The 17,160-nt window shown below is 38.8% G+C and overlaps 1 protein-coding gene across 4 annotated transcripts; it reads right to left on the bottom strand.

The window, feature by feature from the left end:
* Nucleotides 1-3,763: 3,763 nt before the first annotated feature.
* On the bottom strand, nucleotides 3,764-16,850 carry ppfibp2a (PPFIA binding protein 2a). Of its 4 annotated transcripts, none has more exons than XM_085372423.1 (21): nucleotides 16,748-16,850; nucleotides 15,749-15,880; nucleotides 13,869-14,165; nucleotides 13,488-13,580; nucleotides 12,180-12,291; nucleotides 11,954-11,986; nucleotides 10,520-10,581; nucleotides 9,808-9,886; nucleotides 9,532-9,656; nucleotides 9,339-9,406; nucleotides 9,196-9,256; nucleotides 8,826-8,964; nucleotides 7,788-7,911; nucleotides 6,572-6,700; nucleotides 6,145-6,295; nucleotides 5,837-5,948; nucleotides 5,479-5,567; nucleotides 5,182-5,304; nucleotides 4,615-4,740; nucleotides 4,314-4,502; nucleotides 3,764-4,226 (listed from the first exon to the last, which is right to left on the bottom strand). In XM_085372423.1, the coding sequence occupies exons 1-21, from the start codon at nucleotides 16,754-16,756 to the stop codon at nucleotides 4,005-4,007; spliced, it is 2,475 nt and encodes an 824-aa protein (XP_085228549.1). In that variant the 5' UTR covers nucleotides 16,757-16,850; the 3' UTR covers nucleotides 3,764-4,004. The 4 variants fall into 4 exon arrangements, with proteins under 4 accessions (XP_085228549.1, XP_085228627.1, XP_085228786.1 ...); XM_085372501.1 differs by lacking the exon at nucleotides 16,748-16,850 and adding an exon at nucleotides 15,960-16,021 and having other exon boundaries at nucleotides 15,749-15,866; XM_085372660.1 differs by lacking the exon at nucleotides 16,748-16,850 and adding an exon at nucleotides 15,960-16,016.
* Nucleotides 16,851-17,160: the final 310 nt, after the last annotated feature.

The following is a 17,160-nucleotide window of genomic DNA, read 5'->3' as shown; positions in this document are numbered from 1 at the left end:
TTGACCCTTGTGTCATTCATGTCATCGTCCCACAGGTTCTGGAGTTTATTTGTACCAATGTGCAATGTTTATAGAACATGGAATAAATGAGAGTACTCATTATGATATGATTCTAGAGTGTATTGCAAAACAAATGTTATATTGCTGATGTTATGTTTTAACAAAACTGGTATATTTTGTCCTTTACTCCCATATCTTCAGGCCAATAGAAATTGATATGATTGAAACTCAGCAGGTCACATATATCTGCAGTATTTAGGTTAACAACAATCAATTAATGTAATAAAAATGATTTCAACTTTATCTAACAGTGCAACATAATCCATGCTTAATTGGTCTTAGGTCTTATCTTTATAATTGCCTAATATCGTTGTCTAATCTTTCTTTTTTCTCTCAATGGGCTAGCCATATTTTTCAGGGAATGAAAATACAGTCCAACAACTAGGCATGACGTTCTGTGGGGGCTGGGTGTGGGGTGGGTGGGGAGGAATGGGCAGTGGGTGTCTTGGCTACCAATAAAAAGGCTCCTTTGGCGCCAAGGGGGCTGATCATAACCAAGCTCTTCTACTTCAGCTCCCCAAATCACATCCCATCATGTTTGTTTTGGACCACTACTGTCATAATTTCTTTGTGGTAAGTTCAGATCGACTGCAGATAATTCAAGAAGATTTATAGCCACTGAAATTTGGGAGTAAATATTATAAAGCAAAATATAAGCCACATAGGACTCTTCCATGGGATGTACTCAGCATGGAAAGCAAACAGAGAGAAACAGCCTGGTTGATGGTGACTGGCTGTACAGGATGAGATGGGCTCTGAGGTTTGATGGGGCAGAAGAAGGCTCATGTAGACGGCTGGCTGCTCCTTTTGACGGCGTGTCATGGTTGGCTCGCAAGCTGCTCTGCCTCGTCTGGATGATGTAGTCATCATTGTGGCAGGCCTGTCAGAACAAACTGGTATGCTGGAGACAAATACAGCTTTAGTGGCTGGATGGAGAGTATACAACACATGCACCACCCTACTATTGAATATGTTCCCCAAACTGGCAAGCTGGTGGCAAGTTAATGACAGGAACGACCAGTGACATCACATAAAAACATGATTATGTTCCACTAAAGAGATCTTAGTGAGTCCATAGATCAAACAGACAGGGTGATGACTTAAAGCACTAATACGCTGGCTACTGGCATTACTTTAAGCAGGGGACTTGGCAACAAAATAAAAGTTTGCCTCTCCAATTTCAATGTTAAATGTTACCACAAAAGGGGCACAGAATAAATAAACCTTACTCGGAGCCACTCACACACAGAAATAAGCTGAGATGGATGACTGAAGGCTCAGGCATTGCCAAGGAGGAGTTCCATCACCAGTGCAGTGTTATATTTGTGATGTATTCAGATAACTTAACAGTCACAGTGGGAGAATAATGTGTAATCATTAGCAAAGGGTTTGCAAATTATTTATGTAATGTAAACCATGATAATTTACTAACACTTTTTCCCCCCCGCACTGCCATTAACAAGTAACTTGGAAACCAATAAATGTCGCAGACGCTTTCACTTAATTAAAACAATAGATATCATATTGCAAGGTAAGATGTCAGTCATACCACAGTCTCCTGCACATGGCAATTTACTGCTAACACATTATGAGGGAGGGTGACACAAATAATAGCTATTAAACTGTCAGCTAGTGCGGGCTGGATCACATTACTGAAATTAGCCTAAGATGCTCTATTATAAACAATGCCACCCTCTCTTAACACATGAATGCATACTACAGATAAGCTCACACGCATGCACTCACACTATACTGTGGAGAAAATAGCATAAAATGACTGACGTAAGCATTGGACAAAAACTCAGAGATTCCACAGGACACCAGGTCCGGTATTTGATTGATGATGTGATATCCTCTCATGTTATTTGGATAGGTATAACAACAGTGTTCCAATTCATACAACTTTACGTGTCATTCCCAGTGTGGGGAAGTACAGACATACTATAGCTCATATAGTAAACTATCAGCTGAGGCAGTGTCACTGAATTAATAAAAACAATATCAACCTTGAGAAATCCCTATAGCTCAAAATGTGAAAACTGAATACAATTCTTTTTTTTCTATCTGAATCCTCTGTGCTGCACCTCACTGAGTCAACGTGAAGTTTCAGCGCTGCCAAGTTTGCCACAATGCAGTATGCACAGGCAACACTGACATCTGCTGGTTTAAAAAAAAAACTTTATTTCAACATTTTCTAAGCATGAATGCTAAAAAGCTTTATGTCATAAACATTAGATACCTAATATGCATCATTATGAAAAAAAAAGTTTCTTTATCACTTTAACTTTAAATCTGTAATACCTGCTTTCTGAGTCCTTACTCCTGCATCCCTCTAATTTCCATTTAACATGGATCAATTGAGTGGTGTTACACTCTTGTCAGCAGGATTAATTTATTTATGAACCTGTCATTTATAATCATTGATCAGGGTGTTCTCTGTTAGAGAACTAATGATATGCAAAGGTAAAAGATTCACTAATTATTGTGTTTGGTCTAATTGAGGCTGTGTGCTTCTGCAGGAAGGTTAAGAGAGAAAATGACTGCTGCCCTGACTGCCAGCTCCAGAAATGCTGGCAGAATCCTAGTGAATTCCCTAGCTCTGCAACCGTGTGCAAACACACCAACACTGAGTCAGTTATTAAGACTTTATTTGGAACTCTGACCAGCACTGTCACTTTCTAGGTCTCATTTAGAAAAAAGACAGAATTAGATGAATTTAGGCAGTTACTCATCACCTGTGAGCTGCTATATCACCACAGCCTTAGTTTGGTTGAACCTACAGATGAAGGCATAAATGTTGTTTAGTTGTATAGCCATAGATGCATTCAATTCAATTTTATTGCATCAAAGTCAAACATTGTTAGCATCTTGATCTTCAAGATTAATAGACAATGGATTTCCCTTTTCCTAAGGTATTATTACAATAGTTTTGGGATGGGTGGTTCGTGAATCGGGGCGGGTCAGAAATAGTTGCCATGGAAACTTTACAGAGTTTCCATTTTATTTTATTCTGACTTTACAATAAAGCCACAGAAAATTTTTCTGCAGATAACAGTTACTTCACAATGACTGCATATATTTACCCCTATATATGCTTTAGAGGATGCTTTAGAAAAAATATTTTAACTGTGTGAAAACTATACAACTACTCCAATATAGAGAACATTAGTTCTTTGATGAATTTATTAAATCGTCAACAAAATCAAAACATGCACTATTGCACCATTATCAGCTCCATTAAAACAAATATTCAGACTTTCTCCTGATATCAATTCCTTGTTTCTTATTAAAGTTTGACTGTTACTGGGCAGTCTTTAGTCTCTTTAAGTCTTTAAGTATCAGATGGCATCACAAATTATTGGAAACTAGTGTTATGGATCATTTTTTTAAATTAAATATAATACAAGTTTTAATTACTGCAAATGAGGACAAAATTGGGTTCTAGGTTCCCATAAACCAACAAGCCTTATTTCAAGCTGCAAAAAAATGTTTAATCAGATTTATACAGAAGCCTTAAAGGTAACTTTAAACATTTTGAAGGTAGCTGATCCATTATTACACTGTACAAAAATCCACATGTGCAACAAGAAAAGGTCATCATTATTCTTACTAAGTCTAAAGAAGTCTACATACAAAATAGTTGATAAAATGCTTAAAAGCAAAATTGTAAGCCTTGGAATTCCACTGTATAAGGAATGCAGAGTAGCTTTATTAAAACAATTCAAACACTGGCATTAATCATCACCTTCTTAAGATGAATATTATCTAATTAGATAAACATTAACAACAATTAACAATTGCTAAATACTGCATCACAGCCCTTTCAGCAAATCACAAAGCAGATGCATCATGGGTAAATGTCTGCATTAGAATTTCCGCTGGATTTATGAAGTCACTTAGATATATGTGGGGTGGGCAGCATGGCGTTCCGTGCTTCATTTTAATTATTGTTTGGGGCCATTAGTTTGAGCTTTGATACCCACTTGTTCCTCCCGCTCAGCCTGTCTGTCCAACCTGGGGCTGAGGCCCCTTTGTACTGAAGATGGCAGGCGAGAAACTCCGTTTACTGTTAGTGCTCCACTGTCTATCGGGCAGATATAGTCCGCAGATTCATCAGGCTTCCTCTTTCTGAGGTGACTGAATTGAGTGAAGCCCAGCTTCTTCGGCTAAAAACACACAAAAGGCCAATGTATTAACAAATAATGTTGATTATAGGCTGCATAGTATTTCACTGATTTAAATAGTGCTCTTACCTTTACTTTTGCGGTTGTAGTGAGGGGCACATGGCCCGTAGCATTGCCATATTCTCGTTTCTCCTGCATGGCCTGAAGCCCGACCAGAGCAGAAAATGCAGTTGCGAGATGACGACGGAGCAAAGTCTTTTGCGGAGGAATATTTAAAAGCAGGGCCAAAGTCTCTGAGCTGAAGCGAGGCTCCAGAATCTATGTTTGCCAAAGATAAAGGCAACATAATGAACTCTCTGCTCCCATCTAGTATAAGCACATACAACTGGTACGATCACAAAGAAACGAATCACAAATTTACATGACTTACAATCAGTCCACCGTGAACACCGCTGCCCCGTAGATTAGGAGCATACTCAGCTAGGTCAACTGCTCTCAGCCACTCCATCACACAATGGTTAGACCACTGCACTACTTCTGAAGGAGGAGGATGTTTCTAAAAGCAAAATTTAAAAAGAAATTAAAAAAAACCCCAGCTTCTATTATACATGTACGTGTGTAAAACTCATTCTAAGCACATTAAAGAAATACATAAACAAATAGTCTTGAAGGCTTTTGAAAGCAGATATAAAATTAGATGCTTTATCTTGACAAATATTTGACAACTAATTGTCGCCATCTTGTGTGAAATGGATGCGATTACATCAGCCAGAGCATCACCTCCTAAATGTCTATAGAAGCTTGTTATATCTGAGCTTCAGCTGTTAAGATTTACAATTTTTTTTGCAAAGAATACTGGATAACATGAAAAAGTAGAGTAATTGTTACATAAACTCAGGTGACAAAGTAAAAAAAACAAACAAACAAACAACATAATGTGTTGATTCTACAGCACTCGGAAACTCTATTTGAGGGACACAGCTTTCAAAAGTCCTACCTCCTCCACTGGCCTACGTCGAAGACAGTTTGGGTTGAATTTATTGGCATGAAGCACATGAATTGCGCACTTAATACTAAGATGGTGGAGTTGGCTGGTAACCTTTAGAGTCAAGAGATCATTCTGTCCGAACAGGAAAACAAAAAAGACATATAAGCATGAGCACAGTAGAAAATCTGTCAATTCATTATAATGCACTTTTTAGGGTTTTAAGTTATATTTTAAAGCCAGATGAATGCATTTGCAGGCCACAAATTACAGAAAATCTAAAGCAGTATGTGTAAGATTAATCCTTACCACTGTGAGATATTGTATCATCCGACCATCTATTCGAGCTTCATGGAACTGGTCTTTATACTGTGGCAATCCAATATCATCCAGCCAGCCTGAATTGGTGTGTAAAATTCAAAACAAAATCCGTCAACTTCATTCATTCACTTTAATGTTGCTTCACATGTTTAAAGCATGTCCACTGGAACTGCTTAGTTAGAAGACATTTAAGAGTTTAGAGGGAAGGTTAAAATTGCATTTACAGTTACAGTTGTTTTTGTTTTCTTTGGTTTAATATTCTTGTTGGTATGGCATTTGTAGATCTGATTTACATGTGAACACATAAGCCTGAGAATTTGAAATAATTCCACACAAATAGACTTACGGGTGACCCAGATGTGGTCCAGCTCTGAGGACTTCTCTATAGCTTTAGTGGTGAATGCGCGCAGAGCGAGCTGCAACTTCTTCCTGTGCAGTGGATTCTTCATACCCATCTCCTGAGGTTACAAAGAACAGTTTGTCTTATCACACAAATACTGAGGTATTTTCATTTTCTCTACACGTGCAATTCTGATGAAGTCTAATATTTAGACATAAAAATGAATTTTAATTTATGATATAGAGTGTAACTTATTTCAAAATTTGAGATTTGGTTTTTTATGTAAATAGCTTGTAAGGGGTTTATATTCTGACCTTCTCAAAATCCTGAGGTGTGGCAGACAGAAGTGTTTGTCCATTTTCAACCCACTGTCTGGAGAGACTAACGTACTGGCCCAATCCATAGTCCTCTAGCCAGCCACACACCTGCTCCTTGGTCCACTGGCTGAATGGAATATTCATATCACTGATAGGAAAGAAGTTTTAAAAATGAACGTTAAAAATTGTTATTTTATTAGGAGAAGGTTTTTTTAATTGCCATATTTTCAAGTATTTATGGTAATTTTATTAAACAACAAATTAGCCAATAGTCGTGTTTCATTGTAGCCATTTGGGAAATGGTGATGAAGAGGATGTGGCATGAAAACCACAGCAGAATATTTTAAAACAGCAAATTACAAGGGTCAATTCAGAGATACATAACCCTTAAAATATTGTATTACAAGATCAGATAGCGTTTTACCGTGCTGAGTCAAATGATTCAGGGGTTCGGGTCAGTCTGGGACCAGCAGTCGCACGCAGTCCCCCTCTTCTAAATTGCCCAGAATCTGGATCTGTAGCGGGAAGGCCTCCAGACTGTGTTCTTCTAAGTCTGTGTGGAGAAGAGAAAATTATGTGACTGGAAACACTGCCAGTTATTAATTCTCAAAGTAATGTTTTTAAAATATACAGTTATGTTGAAAAGAAAGCTTTCAAGGTACTCTATGCAGTCCTATGAAAGAGTAAGTACACCTCAACTGCTTCCATAGAAACCAGTAACAGTAACCAGAGGGCCAGTAACAGCCAGATGCTGTTTATCAAATGGACTGGACTAGCTGCTCATAATAAAGTGTGAGCACCTCTGTAAAAGGGAAAAGTTTAGGTAGTTTGCTGGTCTACAGCAGTCAAGTGCATTGATCACAAAATGATTTAACTCCTCTGTACTGTAGGTATTCTACAGACAAATGTAATGTCATTTGTCTGAGACCTAAAGCTAAACCAAAAGTGAGTCATGCAACAGGACAATGACCCAACCACAGCAGCAAATTTCCAACAAAATGGCTGGAAAAAGAACAATAAATCAAGTTGCTGCAGTGGCCCAGCCAAAGTGCAGACCTTAACCTGACTAAAATACTGTGGTAAGACCTTTAGAGAGCTGTGCCCACAGGACTCAATGAACTAAAGCAACATTGTAAAGAAGAATGTGCCAAAATTCCTCAACAACAATGTGAAGTTATTGTTTCTTGTTTCAAATAATATACCAAATCACAGGGTGTACTTAGTTTCACAGGACTGCAAGAGTTTGATAAATCTTTTTTATGTGACTGGAAACAGTTATCATGTATTTTTTTTAATCCAAAAAAGAAAACAGAATAGCAAAAACAGAATATATTGTAAATTTAATCAATTCAGTAACACGTTTTTCCAGTAACAGCTAAAAAAAGTCTAAAAGTAAAGAAATAAGGCAGAGTGCATACAAGTATTTTTTATAAATATATATGTACATTTAAGACATACATCCTATAAACCATTGGGTACATGCCATGTTCACATAATTTAATGTGTTAATCAATCAATCATAAATGTCCAAATCAAACTTTTTTGCATTTCTTAGTTGTTGGTTTTTTTCCAGCTATCTGGCAGTCATTTAGGTTAATGCACTGTGTATTTGATGTATTTATGTATGCTCCCAAACTCACTTTCCCCAGAGTCTCTTGAAGCTCCTGTTATTCTTCATGTATTCTGGTGAGCCCACAGCTCGCTGGCCAGAATGAACAGGGGAAGTGTCACTTGAGGTGCTGTCATCACCTTTCTCTGGCTTTCCTTTGGGAGGATACAAAAACCACAGTAAATGTTATGTAAATTACAAAGTAAAAATATGATCCAAAGTGTCTTCTACATGGCCAGTTAAACCATAAAAAAATTAAAGATGCATTTGAAAATTTGAGTTTATTCTGATAATATAAGCAGACAAAGCTCCACTGTAGTCCTGCCAAATAAGTCACATTTGATTGATTGCCTCTATGGATGATTAAGCTGTTTCCTGTAATTTTGGCACGATCAGCGTTGAACTCCTGATGATGATGGTGGTGACTGAGTAAAAACCCATAAAAAGCTTTTTGTTTTTTTCCTACATTTTCATAGCAAAGAGGACATTAAGAGCAAAGTGGTGCATGCAGGGTGGCCGGCTGCTACACAGTGCTCTATTCAGTAGAGAGACTCAGGATACAGGCCATTGAGTTCAGCAAATAATTCATCAGTTAATGCCCCATGAAAAAGAGAGGGATTAGAGGCTAAATTTTACAAGGTCTGATCTTTATGGTAGAGGCTACAGACAGTCATCTCACTCCTGCAGACTGCAGCAAAGAGAAATCAGGGTGGGGCTCAAGTTAAAATTGGTCAGTCATGCTGTGGATGGGTGGAGCTGGGATGAATGTGGTCAATCAGAGCAAGAGAGAGGGCGTGCTCAGTATGAAAGTCTATACCATGATCCATCTGCTCTGTCAGGAGGCTCTGCAATTAGCTATGATCAAAAGTAGCCTGGTCGACATAAAGTGGTTTCCTCCAAATATGAATACCGCCTTTACTCATGGGAATTACAAGGCTATCGCCTTCTCCATAGAAATGGAGAACGGATTCTGCAGTACACCAAGGTTCATTACAGAACACCAGCCATTATATAATAAATAACCATAAGCAGGAGTCAGGAAAACTTGATTTAATATGCTGGGATTTACTTTGGCTTGAGTCTCCGTCTTCACTCCCAGCTGGAGACCTTTGACTCTGTATTTCACTGCTGCTGTCTCCGATCCCATTTTGTTCTGACAGAGAGGAATTCACAGGCAGCGTGTGACTTCTCATTTCACTCGGGCCAGTCTGGATGAACAGAGTAGATACAAACAGAAAAGACAGTGACTTTTCTAAATGATAAAAGAAATCTGTGAATATAAATATAAATACATCTGTAAATGTATAGTTAATTGTGATTCTCTTATGCGTTCATCAGAAACAGTATAGCAGATCTTAAACTATAAAAGAACTAAGCAGGGAAGCATTGTGAGCTAAAACATTCTTCATATGAATTGTATCACATTTTAAGAAATATACCTTTTGCGCACTTCCATTTGTTATGTCATTCATGCTGCTTGATAAAGTCTGTACTTCTGATCTGTGAAGACAATCACAATCGATAAATTCAGTCCTCCTAAGAAATATTGGAATGACCCTTTAATGAAAAGCTGCTGCACTACCTGGAATCGCTGTCTTTCTGGACTGATGAAATCGATGTCTGCTGGGATGCAGAACTGTTTGTCGAAGCCTGCGGTTAATAAACATTTTAATATACAATTAAAATAATTAGGCTGTGCTTATATTGAAATATTTAAGGAACTAATCAATCAGCTCTTTTGAGACCAGCAGATTAATTAATTTTTTTGCACCCACTTCAGACTTCACATCCTCCGATTTTGCACTCGAGGTGTCACCATTCTTCATCAGACCCTGCTCTTCTTCCTCACTGCTGCTTGACAGGCTCCTGCCATTCGACAATGTGCGGACAGCAGATGGTGCTACAGTAACAAAGAGAAGGATTTTGTATTCCACTCAAGCAGTAGAATCCATTTCTCTTTAAAACAATAACGCATGATGGGCTTCATCACACTGACGCGTCATAATATAAGCACTGCAAGGGAATGATAAAGCACTGAGTAAGCTGATTACCTTGCCTTGCTTTACTAGAGACCTCTCTGAACTGTCTGCACTGGTTCAGGAGCAGAGTGAGCTCTTCAATACGTCGGTCCTGCAGAAAACAAGGTAACAAGTGTCCAAAGTCCATAAAACACAATTAAGATGTTTATTTAAGGTTAGGAAACACCCATATGGACTACCTGCTTCATCCAGTTACTGACCGATATACTGCACAAATGTTTTTCCTCCACCATATGGCCTTTAGATCAAAGTAATGGATAGAGATTGTGGTAACCAGCTGCATGGAGTGTGTGTTTTTTGAAGTGGTGCCCATGCCCGGTTTTGCTATGGTTCTCTTAATGTAGCTCACTCCAAAATTAGGCTTGGCAGAATGAGGCCTGCTTAAGTGTGGCTTTTCCTGAAATGGCCTGCCTTAGGGTGTGGGTACGTGTGTGTCTTCGCTGGTGTGCCACATGTAAGTCAATGTCTGTGGGTCTTTAAAGTCGAAAATACACTTGGAGGGAGAATACAAAAGCCCCTCTGTGCTATAAATGGTTGAAGGGGTGTTGCCTCTTCAAATGACACAGCCCAAAAACTGTTACACTATAAGCTTCGAAGAAGCAGTGATGTTAGCATATCCATATACAGGCCTGTAGGACAGTAAACTGATGACAATACAGATGGTAGCTTTTACTCTATGATCACAGCTGGGAAAGGACAGGTTTACAGGTCACCAGAAACGTACCTTTTCATCATTGGCAGCTGCCAGTGATTTCATACCACTCCTAAGCTTCTGCAGTTCTTGATCTATAAGGAGAAACCCCAACACTGATTATAAATCTGTATAGGCTTCTGCTCGTGTCATATAAATTTTGATATGAATAGATCTTTTTAGTAGCATATAGTTATTTAGAAAACGAGGAAAGGCGCAAACACATAAATCAATGATTTATTCATCACGAGAGTTCTCCCAACCATTTATTTTTAAATTCATCGAAGACTTTTTTAGCCATCAATCATAGTTTGAGTCTGTGACCACCTATTGTGAGAATATGATTAATACTGAGTTTTAGTGACATTCAGACTATCATTCATGTTTTTATTTCCTCTTGGATCTTTTCACTGTATTGGTCTTTTAACAGGTTTCAGTCAGAAAGCATTAAATAGACTTCAGATAGTGCAAAATGCAGCAGCCACACCTCTTGCAAGCACCCAGAAAACTGAACATATTGCATAAGTCTTAATGACTCCACACTACTGCCCAGTATTGATTTTAAGATTTTACTTATTAGCTTTAAAGCCCTTCATGGCCTGACCCCAGAATCTATACTCAAATTGCTCTTCCCATGCCGACCGGTGCGCAGCCTCGGATCCTCAGGCAGAACCTGTTTCCACCACACGCTCAAAGACAAAAAACTATCAAGCGTGTCTTCTTTTAAATCACTTCTAAAGACTCATTTATCGCGTAAGGCTTTTTCATAAATTTTATCCCTTTCGGGTCCCGTTCAAGAAAGGCATCAAGTGTAAAAACTCTGCCAAATTAAAAACTGCAGAGCCCCCCATTGTGTCACCCACTTGTGAATAATGGAGAAATAAAGTAGCTTCTTCTTAGTATAGAGTTTATATTTTTTGATAATCATTGGTCAGCTGCATCTTATTCTTTCAACTTCTGTTTTTTTATGTTGCATTTGAAGTTTTTTTTTTTTTTACACTGGAATCACACTATTTCCTATTCTTATTTTTGATGTTGCACATTAATAAGTAAATTGTTATTGATATATTTATTGTTGCTGTTGTTGTTATTATTAGTCACAGACACATCTGGGCACGCAAACACAGGCACTTTTGCTGCAGCGTTTGCAATCATATGCACAAGACTGCTAGTAAGTGACCATGATTGTACCAAGCAAGTAGCCCAGAGAAGCAGTTATCTATGACAGACAAAAATATTATTTCTTCAGGAATCGATAAAGACAACAAAGAAGTGAAAGGGAGGAGAGATGCATCAAGTTATTGAGGAAACAAGCTGATGATTGTCAAAACTCCCCCTCAGAGCAGAAGGAAATGAAAGATAATGAAACAGAGAAGCATGTCTGAAGAAGGGAAATAAATGAGAGATCAAAAGTAGACATGGCCAGTGGGTTTAGAACAATTTTCATTATGTACTGCTCAGGCTTACATTTGGTGTTTAGTCTCTTCCTGTACAACTCCTCTGAGAGAGAGAGAGACAGAAACTCATAAGACAGTTTACTTAGGGCTGAGACTGGCTTTTTCCATAGTTGTTACTTTAACTGAAAGTGCAAACAAGAGTCATTAACTGTGTCACCTATCAAGTTGGGTAACTTTGAGTGAGACGCTGTTGTTGGCAGGTCGGCTGAGGGCTTGAGGCTGGCAGCTTTGCTTACCTCTCTCTGTGCTCTCTGTGGTTAAAGAGGGTCTGGCCAGCAGCTGAGAGTGCAAGCTCTCAATCTCAGCGTTCTTACTGTGCAGGAGCTGCTGAAGGCTGCTGATCTCTGCCTGTGGGTAACACACAGCGAGAAATAAATGCCAGCAGATGACGTGTACTGCATGTGCTCTTTAAAGATTAACACCTAAAAACATTTCCACATTCATAAAAATAAGATGTATGTATGCATTTCAAGTTTAAGTGTCAGCACATGTCCTCGAGTGAAGCCCAAAACTTTTTTCCACCATTGCTTATATATGAAAACCCACAAGAAGGCACGTAAATATCACTTCTCTGATGTTTAGAGTACCAAATGTTAGGTCATTGCTATCTGGAGTTTATAGGTTGTTTTGAAGCAAGTTACAGAAGGAACACACAGATGGTAATGAAATTGACTCAAGCTGATCTGTTTGCCTGTGTTTTCTATCAGCATGCGTGTGGAAGCAAATGAGCAGTGGAAAATAAACTTCATATCTCAAATACTGATCAGGACATTTGGCCCTGATGCTAGTAACCAAAGTGTCCACCTGAGAACTGCAAGGAAAAATGTTTCTATAAAATGTAGCATTTATTCATTATGCTATTCGGCAGGTTGCAATATGTTTTTGAATAAGAGTATATTAAATTATAATAATTATTGTCAGCCTCCCTTGAGAAATAAATACCCTAAAGCCAGTCAAGGTGTAACTATACAGCTTGCCAATTACCATTTGCAGCAGCTTGTCTGTTGTGAACGAATAGATCTATAAGGGAATTAGCAGACGTGCCCTTTGAAACCAGATTTGCAAGGAGACCAAACAAGTTGACACCATAACAAGGCATATTTAGCATTTAGACGTGTATAGTTATTGTACCACAAACATAGCAAAAAAAAAAAAACACAGGGAGAGATGTAAAAATAATGGGAGTGGTAGAGATTTTATCATAATAGAGGACAAATGGTGAGAGCAAGTAAAAATGGGAAAAGTCTAAAAAGTTAATATCATTAAATCACTCCAAATTACAACAATAATGATTAAAGAGCTATTATTAGGTATATTTCTATCATGCTTTAACTTAGAAAGTAAAATAGCTTGCAGAGTTCCCAAATAAACATAGGTGTCTGAGAATGGGAGAACATGTGCAAAAAGGAATGACTCACTTAACTGGCAGGAACATCAGATTGGACAGCTTTTAGGAAAGCTGAGTGGACAGTTAATGGTGGAATTTGGGAAGTGATGGTGTAGTGCAACGTCCACACAGCACATAAAGCTGAACTTTCTTTTACCTTTGTTGCTTTGAGTTTCTTCTCGTACTGTAACTTCTGATCCTCCAGGTGTTCGACTTTGTCCTTGAGAATCCTGAGTTCCTTAAGCAAGTCCTGTAACAGAATGTGTGAGAAAATGAAAAAAATTTTACTTTTAAAAGAGGATTTATTTATTTTTTGTTTGTTTGTTTTTTTTCACACAAGACACAGCACACTAAATGCAGCTCTTAACCGTGTCAGGCACTTATTAGTTTTGCTGGTTTTTCTATAGCAACATAAATGCTGTTGAGGATGTTTGGTGAGTGGTTTCATTTGCATCTAAACCTAAGGATCCCACACACCAGAGTAAGACAACGCATGCTGTACGCAACAACAGAAGTCATGCAAGTAAGCTATGCCTACACTTTCTCCTCCACAGTAGTACTTTTGCTCTGCATCTGAACTGCCCTCTTCCAGGGTAGTTGTGTTTCCATCGGCCCCGTTTGGAGTGTCCTCCAGTTTGTTCACTATCCCCGAGGTTTTGTCACATGGCACTCCCAGGTTTGAATCCTGGCTTTCAGAAGACTCAGCGGGGCACTCCACAGGAAGCCTGCTGTCATTTGGGATCTCCAGGGCCTTTTTCTCCTGGATCTTGCTATTGATTTCCTTCTGAAACTGATATATTTGCTCCTGCAGCTCACTAATGAAATTCACTACAGTCTGCCAGATGTAGTGGGAGAGAAAAAGATTGAGAGAAATGTTTAGAAAGAAAAGATGAAAAATTGTGGGGCAGGTATCTGTCTGTCTGAGTGTGAATACAGTATATATTAGTAGAAATTAACCTTTTCAACATTTTTTGATGTATTTCAGGTACATATGTAGTCTTCAATAAATACATGTTTAAACCTTTGAAAAACATACGTCATTGGTTGGTTTCCCAGTGTCAGTCTCTTTTCAAACGGGCATTGCTAAGCAGCTATTTATGTTGATCATAACTATATCGCCATTTTCAAAAACAAAATTGTTATTTGCAATGATACATTTCAGTAGGGGTGAATAATTCAGAGGTGATGCCTGTCAGTGTTCCTTCAGAAAGCAGCCAAGCAGCCGAGTTATGCTGGGACTGTGGACAGAGGAAGTCTCATTTGAGGTCCAGTACAGCGGATATGACAGATGATCCAGAGCGCCTTGATGGCTAAATTTAACTGTGAGCTTGCTGGCTCTACAGCAAGGAGGCATGTGTAGAAGCATGAATATGTGTGGGCATGTTTGTGTAGTAGAGGCAGCACGTGGGAGACCATTAAAGTACATTTATTTCTACTCTATTTATTCTAAGCAGCTGGGAAAGTTGGATTTAGAAAAGCAAGTGAGAATTAAAAACGTAACTGTAAATTAGTTAAAAACTGCAATCTGCTAAAACACATAGTGCTTTACTGTGGGGTTTTTTCCTGCTTAGAAATAACAAACTTTACAAAATTCAAAAGTCTTCAAATGATCTTTTTTCCAATATGGGGAGAAGGACCTACTCAACCAGTAGACACCACTAAGAATAAAATTCTCTGGGCCGAAGCCTATACACACTCATATTTGGCCTGTCATCCACCATGCCTGAAGTCTTCTAACCTGAGGACACAAAGAGTCTTTGACCAGGAGTGTTTTGACAGTAACTACATACATTACAGTATCCTGTCTAGTAACACTCCTGCTTTCCCTGCTTTCTCTTTCTAAAGTCGACACTGAATGCTCAGAGGTCTATTGGTAACCTAACACAGTAGCCTTAAGCAAATACAGGATTCAGTTGAGACTGACAAAAAAACATTAAACTCCTTGGATACTTTTTTTTTCCTGTAGACCTTTCCCAGGAACAACAGAGCTGGGCTTTGGTTTAATGTTTCCTTTCATCTGTCCAGAATGTGTTTACGGTCTTCCATAAAATCAGCAGCAGACTTCAAGGCTAGATCCATCAGAACACAAAGCAGATTTTTGTGTTTACCTCGTCATACCAGGAAGAGTTCAAATTTCCAGGGACTGAAGTAAAGTAGAAGCTGATGAAGATTTTAGATAATCTAATTACTCCTGTCCCCACCATTTACAAGGTGAAATGATTGATAGCCTACCAATTAAATTGAACAAGTGAATCAACTTTTGGTCGTGCTTAATATGGCTGCTTTTTGCTTTTGGGTATATATTATCCAAGAGAAAACGACAAAGTTTTACATTGCTGACTTTAAAAAGTACATTTAATTGGAGTGTAAATATCTGGTGATAGGAATTTTCCTGTTTAATTTAGTGAGAAGCCATACCTCTGCTTTGTGCTGCCTTTCACCCCCATGGCCCTGTTTTCCTTCCATGTCTGCCAGCTTTAGTTTCAGGTAGGACACCTCCCCCATAAGACTCAGCTTCTGGTTCTCCAGTGACGCCCTATGCAGGAGTTCCTGTCATCAACAACATTCAGCAAGAGCATGAAGCAACACAAACAGACATACACAAATACATTATCCCCTTAATACTTACTGAACAAAGCCAACATTAAGCATGAGACACAGCGAACTACCAGCTCTGTAATGACAGTCCCTTCTGGTTTTAGAAGCTGTTTGAGAGGCTAAATATACACAACCCATGACCACTATTTATAATGCCCATTTCACAGCTCACTCAAAACACACAGCACTGGTGGAAAGAGTGTGAGAGAGAGAGAGGTGGCAAAAGCATGCCAAACATCCTTGAACAACATCAAAATAACTTAATATCTTCAACAGGTGCTTTTGTCCTGTAAACAGCTGCCTATCAAACCCAGTGCTAAGAGAGGCTGCCACTAAATGGTTCTGCGAAAGTCTGTGCTGAATGGCTGACAGGCTTGAGAGTCAAGCCAGACTATGCGGGCAGATGTATAACTAATTTGGTTGATGTCAAGCAGGTGCTAAATCACTTAAAGCCTAGAAATAATCATCGGAGGCAGGCAAACTGTACGTATGGATACATCCATTTAAAAGGCTGACTTTGGAAAGTATCTGAAATTCTTCCAGAGTGCACATGGAAAATATTAGAGCTTTGTCACCAGAAAGAGATTTGCGGCTCAGGTCCAAAGCCTCATAATGACCATGTCTCCAAGAAACCATTCCCGGCTGCCCTTTGATACTCTGCACACTCGGGCAGCATGGCACAGACAAGTAGACATTGCAAATCAAATTCACAGCTAATCAGGTAGCTAAGAAACACTTCTGGCACTCTTGAAATTTGTCAGAACTGACTGAAACAGTAGAATGGAGCTTGCACTGCAATATAAGAATAAAACATACTACCTTGTTCATTTTCCAATGTCTGCATGAAGTAAAGGAAACCAAAGTGTATTCCTTTCATGGATGCTGTGGTTTCAGTAAATTTTCATACGTCTATTCCATTCAGTGTTCTCGCCACTGTTTAACAAAGTCCTTGAAAGTATACACACTTGTACACTTGTAACTCTTAAAGGAGCACCACCTCATTTTCTTTTTTCTCCAGCCCATCTCTCCACCTTTTTCAGCTGTTCCTCCTTCCTCATTTGTTCCTTTCTTCGTCCCTTCCACCCTCCCTCTGTTGTTTTCTCTCTCTCTCTCTCTTTCTCTCTCTCTCTCTCGTCTCCTCTCCCTTTGTTTCTTACTCTTTTAATGCCTGTTTGCAAGCAGTTCTGGTGGTTATAGATTAGGGGTGTGGCTACTCATGCTATGATCACCTG

Source organism: Diplotaxodon limnothrissa, linkage group LG1 (genome assembly GCF_057381915.1).
Source record: "Diplotaxodon limnothrissa isolate DT_005_m linkage group LG1, D_limnothrissa_male_GT1.1, whole genome shotgun sequence".
NCBI classification, from domain to species: domain Eukaryota; kingdom Metazoa; phylum Chordata; class Actinopteri; order Cichliformes; family Cichlidae; genus Diplotaxodon; species Diplotaxodon limnothrissa.
This window is presented reverse-complemented; position numbering and strand designations above follow the sequence as displayed.